Source organism: Vigna umbellata, chromosome 1 (assembly GCF_029865625.1).
Source record: "Vigna umbellata cultivar VRB3 chromosome 1, Vumbellata_1.0, whole genome shotgun sequence".
NCBI lineage: Eukaryota > Viridiplantae > Streptophyta > Magnoliopsida > Fabales > Fabaceae > Vigna > Vigna umbellata.
The window spans coordinates 5245360-5264354 of record NC_142165.1 but is presented as its reverse complement, the minus strand read 5'-3'; the positions used below and the strand labels follow the sequence as shown (position 1 = coordinate 5264354).

Here is an 18995-nt window from a genome sequence, read left to right as displayed (position 1 = left end):
CATTTCTTTTAATTAAAAACTTATGAGATATTAGGTTTATGAGTTTTTTTTACATTGTCATTTCTATTTTTAGATTTGTACTTGAATTATTCTCAAAACAATAAATTAAGTTGAAAATACAATGTTTTTACACGTTTCAAGAAATATTTTGTAACCATGCAGAAAACTAAAGTGTATGTGGTATTAAAATGCTTGGTGTAAGTTGGTGGTGTTTAAGAAAGTATATGTGATTCTTATATTGAAAACAGTGAAACTATACATGAATTCGGAAGCCTAAAAGGACAAACTCAAACATTTTATCCTTTCTTTGATAATTATAACTATGCAACATCAGTATTGTCATATAGTATTCAAAAAAATAGATAAGATTGAAATAATTCTGAGTCGTCTCTCAATGGAGACGGAATTGTTTTTCAATATTTGACTCTTAAGAATAAAAAGAAGAAAATATGCTAATGGAATTAATGTTTAAAGAACAAATAGAAAACTTGGAAATAATTATAATAAAATAGGCTTATTCCAATGTTTTTCAAGATAAATTCATCATCGATTATTCAGATATCATTATTTAATTAATTATTGTTCAAGTCTCAAATTAATTAAAATAGAACTTTCTTCCTTTTTTATGTGAATTATACAGCTTTCCATTTCAGAAATAAATAGTTTGTTTGGAGTGTGAACAGATGATAAAAGGAATCAAACTATAGTCAACAAAATTATTTGAGAAAGTTAAAGAAATAAAGTTTTGCAAACCCGCCAAACCTTGCAACTCTCGAGTGTTGGCTTCAACTATGACTTCCAAGTGACTATTGCCTGTCTTCAAACGATGAACATAATAATAATAAATAATAACAATTCCCAAAAGTAAACAGAACATATTTAAATTTGGTTTGTGAGAGTAAGTGAAGAACTTAGAAGCAGGTAAAAAGTGTATTGGGTGATAAGTCAATTCTAAAGCAAAAGTTGGAGATAATGTCACCAATTTGTACTTAATCATTTTTTTTAATAATAGTAGTAATTAGAGTATGTTTGAATAAATTGCTTTATAAATACTTGAATAAAATAAAATAAAATCATTGTCAAATATTGGATACATTGTGCTGAGAATAGACTTCTGGGAATTGAGACCTTTTCATTAAAATTGACTTACAGAAATAAAAATAGTCATTCATTTTTTCATCATATCATTCAATCTACTATAATAACTTTTATTAATAGAGAAATTTGTTCCAACTTATAATTTTTAAAAATATTTAGGAAGAGTTTATATGAAAGAAATAAAAAAGACTAATGAATGGCATATATTTGTAAGAGATATGTGGTTAATGCTTAGAGTGAAGCCATTAAGGCGAGCTTTGACTATTTTGAACAGTTAGATGCTACATTTTCATTAGAATTTGGCTATATGCAATAATACCTACTCCAAGTACTTTTAATTCCATTTTGCTAACACCCCACTAATTCTTATTTGAAACCATTAATCACTTTTCAAATTCCAATGCATGCACTTTTAAAACAAAAATATCATTCAAAGCAAAAACAAATTGTTGCTAACTTTGGATAAGGTTCAGTTTGACTATTTAGTATAAGTATTGTAAGTATCACTGTCACTATCCTAAGGAAATTTAACTTATGATATAATAATAATGTGCATGCTATTATTAGTTAAGTTTTAATTAATTTTTTCTTATCTTAAGTACTTTCAATTTTTTTAGTAATTAGATGATACGAGTGTTATCTTTCATGTCTAAAAAAATATAAAATTTTATGATTAATATAAATAGGTTAACCTAAAACAACAAATAATTTTCTTATTTAATTATCAAATACATTCGATTAGCACTCTATTTTTAACTTATCTGCTTTTATTTTCTCTTTTACCTTATGTTTTCTCCATTTTCTTCTTCTCTATCAAACACATTTTAAAGTATATATTATTATTTAAACTATATATTACATTTTATAATCCAAACACGTCTTAAACTATATATTATAATGTAACATATAGAAGTCTGGCGCAATTGGATGGAGTAAACACAGGATGAAAAAGAATTCCTTTTCCAAACATATGAAGCGGGGATGGCGTATACGTTCCCTATCACGATCTCATACTTTGCAACTTAAATGTGGAATTAGAGTTGAGCTGAGTCATAAACTTGGAAACAACCAATGGTTCACAACTCTGAAAAAACTTGTCTATGCAAGATAATGACAACTTATTTTCATTCATACACAATAAACTCAACTGTCTCAAAAAAAAATCATCTAAGATTTTTCAAGACTGCACTCATCTCTAATCCAAAGATTATACATCGTGATATTCTGTTTCTGCTACCGATAAAAAATGGCAAAATGAAGAGGACTTGCGGCCACTCCAGTATGTATGCCTAATGACAAAAACATTTAATGAGGAACCTAGAAGACAAAGTTTTCTTCCTCCGCAGTAGAATTGAGCAATCTATCTCCCATCTGCCCAATAGCAGCAGCTGTGGAATCATTTATACCCAACAGATACTGCAAGCGAGAAAGATTCTCAGGAGCCGGATCACTGTTCAAGTATATGCTGTATAGATCGGCAAGCTCTTCTGGCACTTCCCATGAAACTGGTTGTGAGGGTACTGCTTTGTCACAAGCCAGCAAGTCATTCAGTGAAGAAACCTGCACCAAAAGGCAAGAAGCAATCACACCTGGTTAATCATTCATGACAACCAAACCAAAAAATCTGTTTTAATCAACATTTGCAAAATTGATTTTGAATCAGGTTGATTTTGCAAATTCATTTTGGATAAAATTTATTTTAAAGTGAAATGTTTTATTCTGAAATAAAGTATTACTAAAATTTAGTATGGAATCTTCTACAAGTGCAAAAACTACTAAAACTTGATCAAGTCATAATACCGTTTTAGACACAATAAATTTCTTATAGTGTGAAACCTAAAGACGTAATCATCTACTTAAGATCTGTTACCAAGACATTCCAACTTGATTTTAGATAATCCAACATGAAGCTTTGAGTATTACTTACCACTCCCCCACGATTTCTCTGTCTCAGTAGAGACACTGCCTGAACGAGCGAGTTGGACAGTCTACCTCTTGCAAGCTCGTGAACAACCCCTCTTGCTTTCTCTTTGTTAATGTTGAGATCTGATGGAATTTTTTCAAATACCTCCTCGTCATCAAACTCTCCAGTACCAGATGAGAAAATATCATCAATAGTTTTTTTGAAGAGGATCTCTCTCAAGTTCTCAGATACCATACTGTCTAAATCAACATCGGCTTCCTTAAGTTCCCTTATCTGCTTTATATTGAGCCTCCCTTGGGTTACAGCAGTTTCAATGGCAGCTGCCATTTTTGTAGTGGTTATAGTCTTGATTATTTTCTGAGCATATTCTTGAGGTAAGCCTACCTGCTTCTGGAGGTTACTAAGCTGCTCCACCCTGGCCTTTGTCAACTGTCCATCAGCTAAAATTACCTCAGCTTGTTGCCTAAAAGCTTGCTCAGCTAGACCCCTGTGCACTTCCACTATTTCATTACCACTCAATCCCAGGATCCCACCAAGCTGATTTAGAAGAAGATACTCAGAATCATCCTTCTTTGTAGTGATCTGAGCACCAAATGGAACCCTTGTCACTTCACCAGTAAGACAGAAAAGTAAGTATGTCTTGTAAAGATCAGTCCTATCCCTTTCAGGAAGATCATCTTTAAGATTAATTTCTGTCTGACCAGGTTTGCCCAACTTTTCCATAAGATCTTCATTAGGTCTTATTTTCTTCAGTGTCTCAAGCGTCTCCCATTCGTCATCGTCATCCTCATTTAGTGTAATTTCCTCCTCTTTCACAGGTTCTTCAGCTGAAATCTCACTTGGCTCCCCTTTAATGTCCTCCACCAACTTAGTTACGACTAAGGTGTTGAAAGCTATCATCTTCTTTAGTTCTTTTGCAGACTCTGTACGATTTCCAGCTGCTCGGGCACGTTTTATGTAATTAATAAATATCTTCCTTACCTGTAATGCCAAAAAAACACCATAGTAAATTTCAAGCCTACTCAAATCTTGATAAAGAGTATTGGGTTTCTTTGTAACTTGATACTCACTGCCTTGCTCGCAATAGACATAGCAACCTCCCTAGTAAGTCGCAAGCCATGTGCTGCTTTTCTTACTGCTTTCTGGATTTCAGCGTCATATCCATCAACCCCTGATGCAATTGCCTCCTTGACAACCTATCAAAGAAACATGAATTAGTAATAACTGGAAAAGCTTTTGAACATTCTGGCAGAGATTGAAACATATGTCATGCTAAAACAGAATGAAAAGAACAAACCCATTTCCTTCACATCATTGTCATTAACTAAGTAATTTAGACTTGTGCAAATTGAAAACACGGCCTAAGTAACAGCAATGTATCTTTCATATACGTTATAAAAGGTTAATCACCACATTGAAATGTAACAGTTGTAACTTCTCATGCAGTAATAGACCGACCCTCCAAAGTGAAAACACATCCCCAAATTTCTCTTTCTTTTTTGTTTCATTCTCTATTTCTTTCCTCCTTGACAAGCATATCCTGAATGAACCCCCTGCATACGTCCTACAACCGGGGTTTTATTAAATATTATGCTTTAGAGGAGTGGAAGGGCTCAAAGAAGCCCTGCTACCTCCAGGGGCTGGCACAGCAAAGCAGTTAGTTACAGCCGTAGCAGACCAAATAGCTGGCTGAACAACAGCTGTAGTGGCATTTTGTTTCAATTCAAAATAAGCCCTCTGAACAAAGAAGTTAGGGCTATTGCGGGATTTCAATATCTAAAATGGAAATCTCCAACTGTAATACTAGTGAGAATTTTAAAAAGGTTGTGGATTTAGATGATTGATGATTTTTTTTTCTACAAAACTAGTATTTCACTTTTGATGGCATTTAGGCAAATGTTTTGTTCAGGACACGTTTTTTTCCAATAATTATGAATGTAATTCATTTTTAAGTAATGTTTATCATAACTATATAAAAAAATCCAAAATAGTGGATGTATAACATTTTTGGGTCGGACCAAGCCTCGATCCAGGATTTAAAATATTGTACAAACAGCAAACCACTCCACTTGACATGTCAACTATTGTTGACAGTACCATTAACAAGATTAGATTGTATTGTCAGCCTGTATAATTCATGGATTAATCCTACTTCTTCATAGGAGGAAATATGTAACAACTTCACTAATTTGACACCCATGGAGGACCAAGAAATTCGAGAGGGAAAAAGAAACATTAACTACCTTTTCAAACAGACTGCCACAGATATCCGAGTGAGCTGCTTCAACAGTCTGTTGAGGTATGCATAGCATTACACGTAATCTCAACAATGAAGCAACATCCTCCTCACTGAGCTCCCCATCAACCACAAATTTCTGAAGCTTTTGCCGGTAAATTTCTTAAGAATAACAAACTAGCATTAGATTGTGTTATAATCTAATAAATATGTGATATTAAAAATAGACAACTACGCTATGTAAAATGTTAACCACCTTGAGAAAGCAGAAACAGAATTGAATATTGCATCACAAGTTTTACAATCTTAAGATTTAAGAATTGCACATAAATATAAACTGACAGAACATAAAAACATGATGATTTTTACCTTCATGAAGTTCACTAGCCTTTTGTGGATCAAAATGAAGTTCATCACATAGATTTTGAAGGAAAGCTGCTTTGCTATCTGCCATTTCTAGTTCACCTTCTGCAGCAGCCTGTACAAGTCGTTTGCGATATGCCTTCGATGTAATATCAAGTGAAATGGCCTCTGCTTCCCGTTTACCCAGTCCAAATATATTTCTTAGCTGGTTTAGTGCAGCAAGCTGAAACATAAAATCAATATATTCAAAATATAATTTTTATGTTAAAACAACAGTGTTCTCAAGGTCAAGTTTCACATCTTATATCAATAACAACTCTTTAGAGACAAATATCATGGTTTTCAACATTGTTGCGTCTTTGTTCATCTGAATGGTAACTCATGAAACGAAGATTAGGAAACATATCTATTTCGAAGGGGAATATTAACCTTGTACATAACAGTCAACAAATCCAACCAACTAACCCAAAATCTAAGTTGTTAGTTGTTAGAAAATAAATTACTCAAACAGAGGGCAGAACATAAATCTGGAAAACACTAGCACAACCAAAACTTCAAAATAAATTAGTTTATTGAGAAAAGAATTGAACAAGTTCACACTTAATATCCAATTGTAATGGTCATTTACCTTACTATCTTCCAGGCGACCACCAGACAAAGCATCTGAAACATAGGCCTTGTAAAGGAGTTTCAAGTCTTCTATCTTTCTGTCACCATCATACTCACCGCCTATGTCAAAAATGAATTGGAAAACATCAAGAATTTAGATTAAAAACAGAGAAGAACATACACACAGACACTGAATAATCACATCACTTACCAACTAAAGAAACTGGACCAACACCACGGGCAAAGCGATCCACATTTGGATGATTCTTAAATGAGATAAGTGAGTTATTAAATTCCAGTACCCTATCAAGCTCTGCAACTGCTTGGCTAACTCCAGGACTGAAAAACTTAAAGATGATCAGATATTGAAAATCCTATTTTTGCGTCATTTGTAAAAGTTATTAGTAACTCTAATGAAAAAAATGTCCAGAATTATAATTTTTATGTGGAACCACCTTTGGTTCAGCAAGTGATGAAAACTGGCAATGAACTGATCCCTCAAAAAAGAATATTTTAAAGCAGAAGAATCATGAATCTTACACTGCTCTGGTGCGAGATTTAAGTATGCCAATTGCCACTGAAATATTTTCCTCAACCAATTTCCTTGCTTGCTCTCTAAACAGGTTCTCAGCAAGCTTCAATGGAAATTTTCCTTTAATTAATAAAAAGATTACACCACACCAAGGAACTATTTTATAGCAAGATAAAGGGGTTTACCCCATACAAGTTGAAAACTATCTATGACTTATGAAAGAAGAAATAATGAAAATGAACCTCATCAGAGAGGCGACATAAACGTTGTGCTTCTCTCAGTGCAACAAGTTGTTCTGCATCAATATCTGGCAAGAAATTATTGGTTAGCACTTATGAAGCAAACCTAATTTAAAATTTCTACAAAATTGCTATAAAAAGAATTCATTAATTTGGATAGCAGTAATTCTAGAGAATTACAGAATAAATACAAAGTTTAAAGGCAAAACTTAATAAGAAATAGATGCACTATAATAAAAAAGGGGTACCATTTACAGTCAGTTATCCACTACTATATACATATGACTGTTAAAAGTGTGCAAGACGAACTTGCATTAATAAGAAAAATTTTAAAGCATAAAATTGTGACTTCAGAGAGTTAGTTCATCAATTTTGATACAGTAGTAGTAAAAAGAGGAATCACTGACTACACACTTACCTCTGCCAACTGATTTCAGCTTGGAAGCATACAAACGCTGTGCATTGTCACGTACAGCAACTTCAATCTGGTAAATAGATTATAACCAGCTAGTCAAATGAAAAATAACAAAAACACTGCAATTGAAAAAATGACAATGAGGACAAATAAAAATTATTTGAGAAATGTGATCACATTCATCTCAGCGTGCCACTGTTCACAAACATGGCAAAAAGCATTTTGTGAAGCAAATTAGTTCTTGCCTTTTAAGCAAATGCCTAAAAACAACTATAAGCCTATGCTCCAAATCTTACTACAATTGCATAATAATATCACACTGCACAAACCAGCATACCATTACCACATAAGTAACAAATACCTGGGAATCGGTGACCTTGAATACACGCTTCCAAGGTAAAAGGAAAGTCGATGCATCTCCAAATACAAGATTTGACACATATATCAACTTTTGAAATGCCTGCACTGAAGACTCTAACAATGGTCAAGCTCCAAGTATCCATTATTCATCTAAACCCCTGATCGTATTGCCACCACCCCTTTAAGATAACATTACAACACAACAAACGTACCCGGCGTTGTTCAACATCAGCTTCACGATCCCCAACTTCCAGCCTTTGCCTGAAAATTTTCCTCCCGATCTAGGTAATCAACAAGCACCAAACCAGTAAGAAACATAGCGCTTTCACTCTCACAATACACACTCAATCTCCACCGATGCCCATAAAATAAACTCAAAAATACCTCCATGTGCATAGCAGCAGCATCCGGGTCATCAATTCCCAAAGAATTTTTGAAACCAACAATCCTATCAACCTCGTCACCTTTAAGTTCCTCACCACCAGGAGGAAGCACAGAAGAAACAAACCTGAATAACACGTTATAAACAAATTAATCATTCAGTGAAAAAATCAAACAGCCAAATATCATAACTCAATATCCCTACACGGACTACATATTATCAAATGTAACTCATTAACAATTAACAATGACAATCATAACTTGTCAATTTTTTGAATAAATCACAAATTTCAACTTAAATAACAACAACACTAATTTGTCACTCACTCAGCATATATATCACAAATCTCAGCTTTGAATGCCTCGTCTTGTTTGCTCACACCATACCTGAGAAATTAACCAATTTTAAATCAAAAACCCAACCATCAACAAGATTACCAAAGAAAAATAGAACGGTCAATTATTAGAAATGGAAACTAACTTCGACGCAATGGCATCAATATCTTCCTTCTTCAACTTCGAAGGGTCGTCGAACGCGGCGACATAGTTGTGCAAATTCACTGCGGCGACTTGCGGAGCCGAGGCGTTGAGAGCGTACGCCGCAGCTCCGCCAGCCGCTCCGAGAGCGACAGCTCCACCGAGCGCAGCATAGCGATTACCGCTGAAGCGGGAGCCGAGGCCATAGCCGGCAGCCACAGCGCCAGCGACGATGACGGCGGAGGTGGCGAGTCTGGCGGGCGGCGAGAGCTTGTCAACGAGGACCTCGATTCCCTTGAGGTCCTTGGGCGGGCTCTGCTGCTGCGTGGAAGGAGGAGCGGAGGCAGTGTCGGAGGAACAGCGAGGAAGGGAGACTCTGAAACGACGTCGTCTGGAGTGGAAGGGAGAGGGTAAGAGGAGGGGACGTTGGTTGTGGGAAGAGGTGAGGGTGGAGAGGTTCATGTTTTTTCCCTCTTAAACGACGTCGTAAGGAGAAGAGGGGAGAGTGAAGTGCAGTGGTGATTATAGGGTTTAACGAAAAGAGGAGAAATGGAGATAGAAAGAGGGAAGGCTAGATTGTTTTGAAGATAACGTCCTTATTGGGTTGGGTTGGGCTATTCCTATTTTATATCATCTTATGAAGAATGCAAATCGTACACGTGGCTCAATAAGAATTATTCAAAAGTTTTTTCGACCCTTCAATTTCACATTTCTTCCTAATTCAATAGAATACATTCCTAGAGTGTGTGGAAAAGTGTGTTTTTAACATTTTTTAAATATTATTATTAGTGTTACACGGATAAACTTTATATGAGAGAATGAAAGTTCAAACTACAATCAAAAAGTTTTTGCTTTGAAACTAAGAGTGAAATTTTAATATTGAATGAGTTTGGAATTTGAGAAACTCTATAAGTTTCACTGAAAAATGAAAATGAGTTTAGTGATATATTTCACACTAAAAATTGTTCACTAGTGTTTCCGAATAAAAGATGACGAAATTTTATCGGGAAGAAGGTGAATATTATCCTGTTTCCCTTTTTAATATTTTTCATATAGTTATAGATCATTGAATTCATAAAGTGGTAAATAAATGTTACTTATAAATAGTTTTTTTATATAACTAAAAATATGAGTAATTTTTATTCTGATTCATTTAGAATCCCGTGATCTTGTGCATAAGTATTGGGATTTCTAGATGTCTTTGGTTATGAAGTTGATTTTGTGGTCTCGATCACAAAAAAAGATACTAACAAAGCATTTGGGAAATTATTTTTGTTACTTGGTAATTGATGTATTTGAGTATCGAAATAGGATGGAGGAGACTAACAATATTTATATTACTTTGATTTCCTAGAAAGTAGAGATAACCTTTGATAAAAAAATATATTTGTTAATTTTTGTATATTACAATGTTATTATTCGAAGATTGTGTTTATGGTTTGACAAATTGGTTGAGTATTTTAATATAATTGGGAAAATGTTAGAGTGGCTCAATAGAAGCTAATAAGTGAATATGAAGAATAAAACACATCAATTTAATTAATTCAATTTCGTAATACATTTGGTTGTTGTGGATGATAGAGTTTTAGGTGAACTTGACCTTTTAACTATATCTGTGAAGGAATATTTTTCCCGATGAGTTTTAGGAGTGTTCTATTTCTAGTTGGGTTTTTTTGGTGATGTTATTTGTTTAAGTTAATGAAGGTACCGTGGAAGGAAAAGAGATTAGGATGGAAGATATGAGTGAGCTAAGGTGGTGGAGGAATTAATCCCTCATTTCAAAACTCTTTATTAAATAAACTAGAGTCACCTCTATAGGTTAATTATTTAAATAATATTAATAAAAAAATAAATTAAAGAAAATTAAGATTTAATTAAATAAAAAATAATATTAAAACGGAAGTGAAAAAAATTCAAAAAAGTAAAGACTAAATTAATATTTAAAAATAAGGAAAAAAATAAAATTTATAATATATAAAGAGAAAGATCATAAATTTAATGTATAAAGTTGTGAGTTGAAAGTAATATTTCTAGTATATTATTTCTCTCACGGGAGAGACCTCACATTACAAAGTATAATTGATCTTTTAAATAAAAACAATTCTCTAGGTAACATTCCATTTTAATAGTATAAAATTATCAAAATGAAACATTACATAGATGCTAAAAGAACAACTAGGTAAAACAAACCTCCTTCAAAGAAGAGATATACTTTTGTACATGTATCTAACAACTCACCTGCTTCTCCCTCACCTTTAGCTGGAACAACTGAAAAGTTGAATCCCTAAGCTCACACCATTAGGTGATCATAGCAAAAGAGAAACAACATATAAAGACAAGCAACAAAAAAGCAAGGGTAAGCTAGTTTACAATTGAGGATCGATATATATATATATATATATATATATATATATATATATATATATATATATATAAACTCATTTAAAACATGTTACATACAACAAACATATCATTACACAATCATCAAACACTTTATGCATGATACTTATTATGAATGGACTGTTCGGACTTAGAATGATTGTCGAGCTATGGCGGGTTGTACACTTGTGGTGACTTATCTTGCTTTGCAAAGTCATTGCCAACGGGTTTTATCCTACCACACTCACAAGATTAGTCTGTTCCAGGCCTTGGAGCATGCTGGAAGCCCCCAAGACTAAGACCTCATGTTACTCCTCACGACATGGATCAATCCTCTGTGTGAGAATGAAAGATCATTGGAGTTTCAAGATAACCTCCAAGAGTGAGCTCCTGCATTCATTCTAAACGTACTTCAACCTCACCAAGAAGTTCCACCTTGGAACTTACTTTTATCACTTTGAAACCACATACTTTCACGTTAAATCACAACACATAATTTTGAACACCTTTGAAACCATGTACATATGTCACTTTACTTTTACATTGAATACCAACATATATCATGTTTAATCATACATCAAACACATACATAACTTCAAGAATAAACCATCATAGAATACTATAGATATTTCTACACCATCCTCAAAGTCAAAACATAGCTTAAAGTTATCATAAAATAAAGAAAGAAATACTTAAAACAGATTCTGGACTAGTCGCTCAGCGCACCAAACTCGTTGTGCGAAAACAGAAACAGTGGGTTCTGCTCACTCACCTCTTGCTCAGCGCACCAAATCAGTTTGCTCAGCTAAAGCCCATTCGCTCAACGCACCAAGTCTGTTCGCTCAACGAGACTGCATAATTCTACAACACCAAAACTGCAGAATCTGTGCATCTCAACCACTCCTGACCAATTTTATGCACCTTTCCCAACTTCTAACACTCCTAGATTGTATTATACCATCAATTAGACTTAAACAACTTCATACAAACCATCCTCAACTCATTTTTAAGTGACTATTACAAGGATATACTCCATAACTTACCAAAATATCATTTTATAGACCCAACTTGGATTCTACTAGTTTTAGCTTGTTTTTAAACAAGTTAGGGACTCTAACAAGTCCCAAAAGACTCAATAACATAAACCAAAATGACCAATTACTTACAGAACCCCCAATTCAAGTTTTCACTAGTCCAATCCCAAAAATTTAGTTCTAAACCAACATTTACTCTACCTAGTTACCACCACATACTCATAACTCAGATTCTTTCCACTTTAAATGTTTGAGCAAATCACAAAACAGCTCCTAAACACTCCCAACTGCATCAAACTAGTTCACCACCCCTTCCTCACAATTTCACTACCTAAAACCTCTTTTTTCCTTCAAAACACTACTAAACTTCAACTATAAACTTCACTTTCACTATAGCTCAAATTTCAATCCCCAATATACATTCAACAAGTCCCAATCTACCTCATGACAGTACCTAAACAATGCTTCACTCCCAAAAGCCTCACTCATGCAAGCCCCTCATCTTAAACTTAAAACTCAAAGATGTAGCCATTTCTCATCACAATCACCTTGAATTTAGTTTCTAATACAACACATCTTCATCAACCACATTCACAACAGTATAACATATCAAGAGCATACAATTACAACTACACTCAACATCATACCATCCAAATTAACAGTTAAACATACTTATAAAACACCCAATCACAGTAAATTCTTCAAAATCAACAACAATTCATAGAAATATCAAATTATTAATATAACCATACTAAAGCAAGAATTCTAGCTTCCCTTACCTCTAAACCAACTGTCAAACTTCTCAAAACGCTCCGCCAATTACTTAAACCGCAAAGAATACCTAGACGAACCTACGAAACAACAAATTGGAAATGGACAGAGTTTGTAGAACTCTAGATGAATCAAGAACGTGTAAGAGAGACATGATTACACATGCAACAATACTAAATTCCTCTAAAACAGATTTAGGAACAAAAGGGGAAAAATGAGTCGAAACTTATTTGCTCTATTGAAGAAACTGATCAAACGTAGAATTCTGTTTTAATCAATTAAGTACCTCCTGATCGTCAAATAAATAACTCAGGAATTAGAACTCTTACAAAAAAGATAAAAAACTCTAGAAAAGTGATTTCTAGAAATATAGTAGATTTTAAAATAGTAAACTCAAGTTTATAACAAAATTATTTATAATAAAATAATTTAATATTAAAATAATCTAGTCTCAGTATTTTTATACCACCACCTCTAAAAATACCATTTTCTTACTAGAGTTTTACAAGACAATAATCAGATATCAATTTTTTGCAAAGATACCAAGAATATAATTTTTGTCAAAAATATTTTAACAATGTTGTTAGAGCACTGCTCATAATTTACTCTGAGATGTGGAGTGCGAAGATGGCTAGTTGGTTGCGAGTGCCATTGTTTCCTTTGCTCAGGAAAGCTCCCTTTAGAGTATCACCCGCTTTTGGGAAGAATAAGAGAAGGACACGATTCCATGCTTGTTGTTGTTCTACTTCTTCCCAGTCATGGCAACCTTCTCGGAAAAAAAAGGTTGTAATGCGCGTTGCATATGTTGGCACCAATTACCGAGGTCCAATTTCCCATCACCCCCTGTTGTTCTTGCCTGTTTAAATCACCAACATTCTCGTACTAGGATGCCCTTTTGTCTCATGTTTAATTGTCTAATTTCTTGTTTGTTTGTTTGTTTTACACTCTTCAGGTCTCCAAATGCAACACGATGAACATTTTCTCTCCAGTATGCTTCTTTGGCCTGTCCTAATTGCTCTATGCATATGGGTTGAAAAGAGAAAGAACAATACTTGTTTTTTTTTGTGTCCAAGATGTTTGTAGAAATGCTCTACCCGTGGGGGGAATACAATTTATTTAAAGTTTATATTTTTTTTAATTTGCATGATTCTTGGAAATTTAGTAAAAACTTTTTACTTTTAAATCTTTGAATATTCGTGAAACAGTTTGTTTGGTGTCAACGCATTAGTGACTGGGAGTACCGTGTGTTCCAGGAGTACTAATAATAACATCTACAAAATCATGAACAAAGAGTGAAATCATACAGTTTACTGATTTGATTTTCAATATATTTTTGCTAATAACAAAGGAGACGCTTAAGAGTGTAAGTTAAAGAGTGTGTTATTAGCATTTCTCTTATCTGTATTGGCTGCATATTATGAATTTGTAGAGTACATGTGTGGTTCAATCCACCTAGCTAGTTGGGTCGACCGTTTGTTTCTAAAGTGTCATGATTTAAAAAAAAAAATGTAGCTATTGAGAAAGAACTAGAAACTGCCGTATTCAAGGCTGGTGGCATTCGCGAAAGTAATTTTGGGGATCTGCAGAAGATTAGATGGGCTAGAAGCAGCCGGACTGACAAAGGAGTAATTTGTGAATTGTCATTTTGATTTGTATTGTTCACTATTTTAATTTTGGTGCATATGTAGCCTGATTTTTCTATTTGATGCTGCCCATATATTAGGTTCACTCTCTTGCAACGATCGTATCCTTTAAAATGGAAGTCCCGGAAAATGCTTGGAATGGAGACCCCCATGGCTTTGCCCTTGCAAATTATGTTAACTCTTATCTTCCCTTTGATATAAAAGTTTTAAGCATTTTGCCCTCACAAAGGTAAGGCTTGGAATGAATATCATTATTCAGTATTCATAATATGGAGTAATCTCTCGACTGATATCTGTTGTGAAAATTTTATATAATGATAGCCTTGTGAGGTCCTGCTGCTCTTTGGTCCTGTTCTCTAATTATTAGATTTATGCCTTGGACCTAGGAGCTTTGATCCCAGGAAGGAATGTGTTTTGCGAAAGTACTCCTACCTTCTTCCTGCTGAAATTGTTGGTATTCAAAGCCATTCCAGCAATGATGAAATTGATTACCACATATCAGAGTTCCATGATATTCTCAATGTATTTGAGGTGTGGTATTCTAGTCTCACTCCCCCCATCCCCCCTTGTCTACAATGAAAGCCTCCATTTATTTTTGTTCTTAATTACTGATGTTACTCCATGTGTTTCCTTTTAAGTGTAGTTTAAATTTATTTTGGAGAAACCATAAAATGTAATAAATGTTATCTTACTACATTTTTTATAAGATTTTCTATTTTAACCTTTTCGTTTTTACGTCACAATAAATACATATGCAAAAGATTAGGTGAAGAGTAAGAGATTACAGATGACAGCAAAGTAATTAATGCTGTGATGAATTTTAAAAATGACAGTTAAACAGAATAAAAAATCTTTCAAAAGTCTGTCACTTAAAAGAGAAAAAAGATAGTTATGAATCTTTTTTCCCTTGTTATTAGTTAATTTCTGATAGTTTATACATGTATTAATGTATTGCATTATTGTCTCCTTCCTTGCCCAACATTTTGTACGGACCCAACAGTTAGTTTAAAAGCTAACATAAACAAGACATTCATTAGTTATTCCTCTTTCTGTTATCAGTTTTTTTAGTTGGGACATGGATGCCGGATGACTGTGTTTCCTGAAAGTGTGCTAGAAATTTTACATTTATGACTAAGTTAGGGTCAGCCTTTCTGATATTTTATGTTGTTTCTCTAATATTACTATTTCTATCTATAATTGCTTTTCATAGGGGGAACATCCTTTCCATAACTACACGGCTAGGTCAAAGTACAGGAAACATTCTCCAAAAAGGCAATTGTCATCAAAGAGTGTAGAGAGGTTGCCACTGAATGAGTCTGAATGTGAGTACAGTGATGAGGAAGAAAATTTTGAAAATGACAAGGCATTTACAGAAAATATGGAGTGTCAAAGCCAGAAGTGTTCAGAAGCTCATAATTTTGGTAAACCTGTTGGTGGCTCTAACAATAAGAATGGAAATAGATTGCCTGGCCAAGACTCTAGATTGGTTGCTCGTGCTAGATGGTTATATGAACCTGATGAAGCAGACAGATTAACTGCTTCCCATTTCAGAAAAGTTTTTCAGTGTTCTTGTGGAAAGCTGGAAACATCACTGGGACATAATTACATAGAGATATCCATACAGGGAGAGTCCTTCATGTTGCATCAGGTATTTCTTTTTCTTTTTTTTCCCATATTATTCTTTAATATTTTTATTCTTAGAGAATACCCCGGGATTAAGGTTCAAATGCATAGACACTAGTATGCATTTTTTTTTGTCATAAACCTTTTATGCTTTACTTATATTGAGTTATGAAAATTCTAGATAACTTAGTCCCCTTTGATCTAAACAATTTATACCCACAGTATTTAGTTAAGTTGAATTTATTTCCTAGTTGAGGATTTCAATCATGCTATTTGATTACTTAATATGAAAGTTGATATACTGACAAATGAAGTTACATATACTATTGCAATAAACCTCCCTTTTCATTTGTTACAATACCTGGTTATTCAGTAAGGCTCGTGATTGACAAAACTAACCTCCATTTTCTTGTTTTAGTGATGTCTTGATCTGTCAAACCTTATATTACGGAATCCACTGTGATTTTGTTTCCATGTATTGAATTAAATTGGTTGATGTATTGTACTTCCTTGTTTTTATAAGCTTTGTGATTTGACCTTTTATACTCTTTCCAGATAAGAAAAATGGTTGGGACAGCAGTGGCAGTAAAACGCAAGGTACTGCCAAAGGATATTATAAAGCTATCACTGGCAAGGTTCTCTCGAATTATACTACCCCTTGCACCTTCAGAAGTTCTAATATTAAGGGGAAACAGATTCTCAATAAGAACACGACCAGGAAATGAGACAAGGCCTGAAATGCAGACAATAGTCGAATCAAAAGAAATTAACAAGGCAGTGGATGAGTTTTACAAATCAGTTATGCTACCTCAAGTTTCAAAATTTTTGGACCCATTAAGATCTCCCTGGGAAGAGTGGATTGAGAAACTGGATGCTCACACAAGCATACCAAATGATCAGTTGGACGAGGTCAGGAAGGCTTGGACTTCGTTACAAGAAAATCTTGAAAATAGAACGAACTAGAAGTCAAAGGTGGTGATTGTTCTTCCTGTTATGAATTTGGTTGCTTAACACGCCTTAATTAAAGTTTCCATTGGCGTACCTGCATTTTTTAATTCAACCCTTATTATTACATGAACAAGGAATTCAATACTTTTGCTCTGATTGTCCTGTCCTATTTATTCAGCCTACTTGGCCTTGGATCTATCAATGGAGAATCATGTTTGCTCAATACTTGCAGTTCTGGAAGATTTTATCTTCAAGGATGAGTTTTAGTTATTTGGTTTCGAATGGACTGTGGAAATGACTCCTGAGAATTCATCAAATTGAACATCTGATAAATAAATGACAACTTCAGAGGCTGAAAATTTCACTAGTCAATGATAATAACCTCAGCTACAGCTTCTACAAACAGATTGAATAATCTTTCATACTGAGTTTGAGAGATGATGTTTGATTTCTGACTTGCTACAGGCAATCATTTACCCTCTGAAGTGGATGTATAGTTTCCATGCACATCACCCATTCTTAGTTTCTTTAACTATGCTTAAAGTATACAATAGCTTGTGTGATGCATATATCACTCTAATTTGTTTTAGTTTATTTATTTATTTCTTTATGTTGAGGGTAGTATACATTGCTTTTCCTAAATTCCTGGTATAAAATGTAATCTATTTTGTATTTATTATAAAAAATAATAATATAAGAAATTGCATTATATCCTCAACGGTCACGCTAGATACATTCTCACCTCCCCTAATTTTAAAATAAATCACATCTCAACTATATTTTTAATAAAATGATTTACACATTTTCTAATTTTTATATAGATATTTAATTTTTTTTTCATGTTTTTAACGTATGACATTTGTTTTTCTTATATATTTAATTCAATAAAGTGACACTTACATCTATTATTTTATTAAAAATACATTTCTAAAACTTAAATAAAAAAAAAAGTTTAAATAATAAAACTAATTTTTTTTATAAACAAAAAATTAGTGATTTTAGCATAGAGATTTTTTTCCGTAGCTTGCCGTGTCTTCTTAAAAGATGTTGTAAGGAGAATGGAGTATTGATCTTTACTTTATGTGAAAATTAAGGGTGTGTTCGGTTGAGTGGAAGAATGTGAAGGGGAATGAGTGAATGAATTTGAGAGTAAAATATAGATAATGATAGTTTGACAACACTTTTTTGACAACATTTTAATATCATTTACATGTGTGATTGGTCCAAAATTACTCTACAATCAATAATAATAATCATAAACACTAATATGGACCAATCACAGAATGACACGTAGATGATGTTAAAATGTTGTCAAAAAAATGTTGTTAAAGTATCATTATCCTAAAATATATGTTGATTTTTTAAAAGAAAGGTAATTGAAAATAGATTTGGAAGTAAATTCTGTAAAAGTTGATGTAATATTGGGCTGATGTGATAAATAAATAAATATTTTAATAAATAGAAAAAAAATTACTAAATTATCATTAATGATAATATTGATGTAAAATGATATTTGTGAATAAAATATTTTTTGATAAAAATTATTTTGAAATATTTAAATTAATAAAAAAATAACAAATAATTAAAACAATACAATTATTTATTATTATTATTATTATTATTATTATTATTATTATTAATTCATCTGTTACATTCAAACCGTCATAAATACAATTGTATAAGGATGAGATTGACAATTGATAATATATCGTTGCAAATATGAGCAGAGGATGAAATATTAGAAAAATCCTTTATCACACTGCGCTTTTAATCACGCGCAGATAGTTTAAAACGAAAATGCAACTGATCCGAAATCCATCGTCGCAAATAAACGTTAACAATATATTACTTTAAAACGAACACAGTATAAGGGATCACTGACAAACACACTGTCACATGAGGAAACCATCATAAGAAAAAAAATTGACATTATATATCCCTTATGTTATTAATAAAGTAGTAA

At 33.2% G+C, this 18995-nt stretch overlaps 2 protein-coding genes across 3 annotated transcripts; one reads left to right on the top strand and one right to left on the bottom strand.

Moving 5' to 3' along the window:
• Positions 1–2199: 2199 nt before the first annotated feature.
• Positions 2200–9226, bottom strand: TIC110 (translocon at the inner envelope membrane of chloroplasts 110). Its single transcript, XM_088092225.1, has 15 exons — positions 8639–9226; positions 8485–8544; positions 8161–8284; positions 7989–8057; positions 7778–7876; positions 7420–7486; positions 7005–7069; positions 6771–6865; positions 6442–6569; positions 6250–6350; positions 5628–5844; positions 5266–5420; positions 4093–4218; positions 3026–4003; positions 2200–2658 (listed from the first exon to the last, which is right to left on the bottom strand). Exons 1-15 carry the CDS (start codon positions 9094–9096, stop codon positions 2416–2418), a joined length of 2985 nt encoding a protein of 994 aa, XP_087948351.1. The 5' UTR covers positions 9097–9226; the 3' UTR covers positions 2200–2415.
• A 4108-nt stretch (positions 9227–13334) lies between these two features.
• LOC124836927 (putative tRNA pseudouridine synthase) lies at positions 13335–17750 on the top strand. Of its 2 annotated transcripts, none has more exons than XM_088092196.1 (7): positions 13335–13641; positions 13771–13806; positions 14331–14443; positions 14542–14690; positions 14848–14992; positions 15672–16109; positions 16640–17750. In XM_088092196.1, the coding sequence occupies exons 1-7, from the start codon at positions 13431–13433 to the stop codon at positions 17045–17047; spliced, it is 1500 nt and encodes a 499-aa protein (XP_087948322.1). In that variant the 5' UTR covers positions 13335–13430; the 3' UTR covers positions 17048–17750. The 2 variants fall into 2 exon arrangements, with proteins under 2 accessions (XP_087948322.1, XP_087948324.1); XM_088092198.1 differs by having other exon boundaries at positions 13439–13601.
• Positions 17751–18995: the final 1245 nt, after the last annotated feature.

Bases quoted from the DNA above. Each gene is read 5' to 3' on its own strand.
- TIC110 (XM_088092225.1), bottom strand. From the start codon at position 9,096: ATGAACCTCTCCACCCTCACCTCTTCCCACAACCAACGTCCCCTCCTC. The intron at 7,877-7,988 runs GTACGTTTGTTG...TCTTCAGTGCAG, and splicing joins CTGATGTTGAACAACGCCGG to GCATTTCAAAAGTTGATATA. The intron at 6,866-7,004 runs GTTCATTTTCAT...TTTCCATTGAAG, and splicing joins TATGTCGCCTCTCTGATGAG to CTTGCTGAGAACCTGTTTAG.
- LOC124836927 (XM_088092196.1), top strand. From the start codon at position 13,431: ATGTGGAGTGCGAAGATGGCTAGTTGGTTGCGAGTGCCATTGTTTCCT. The intron at 13,807-14,330 runs GTATGCTTCTTT...AAAAAAATGTAG, and splicing joins CGATGAACATTTTCTCTCCA to CTATTGAGAAAGAACTAGAA. The intron at 14,993-15,671 runs GTGTGGTATTCT...TGCTTTTCATAG, and splicing joins ATATTCTCAATGTATTTGAG to GGGGAACATCCTTTCCATAA.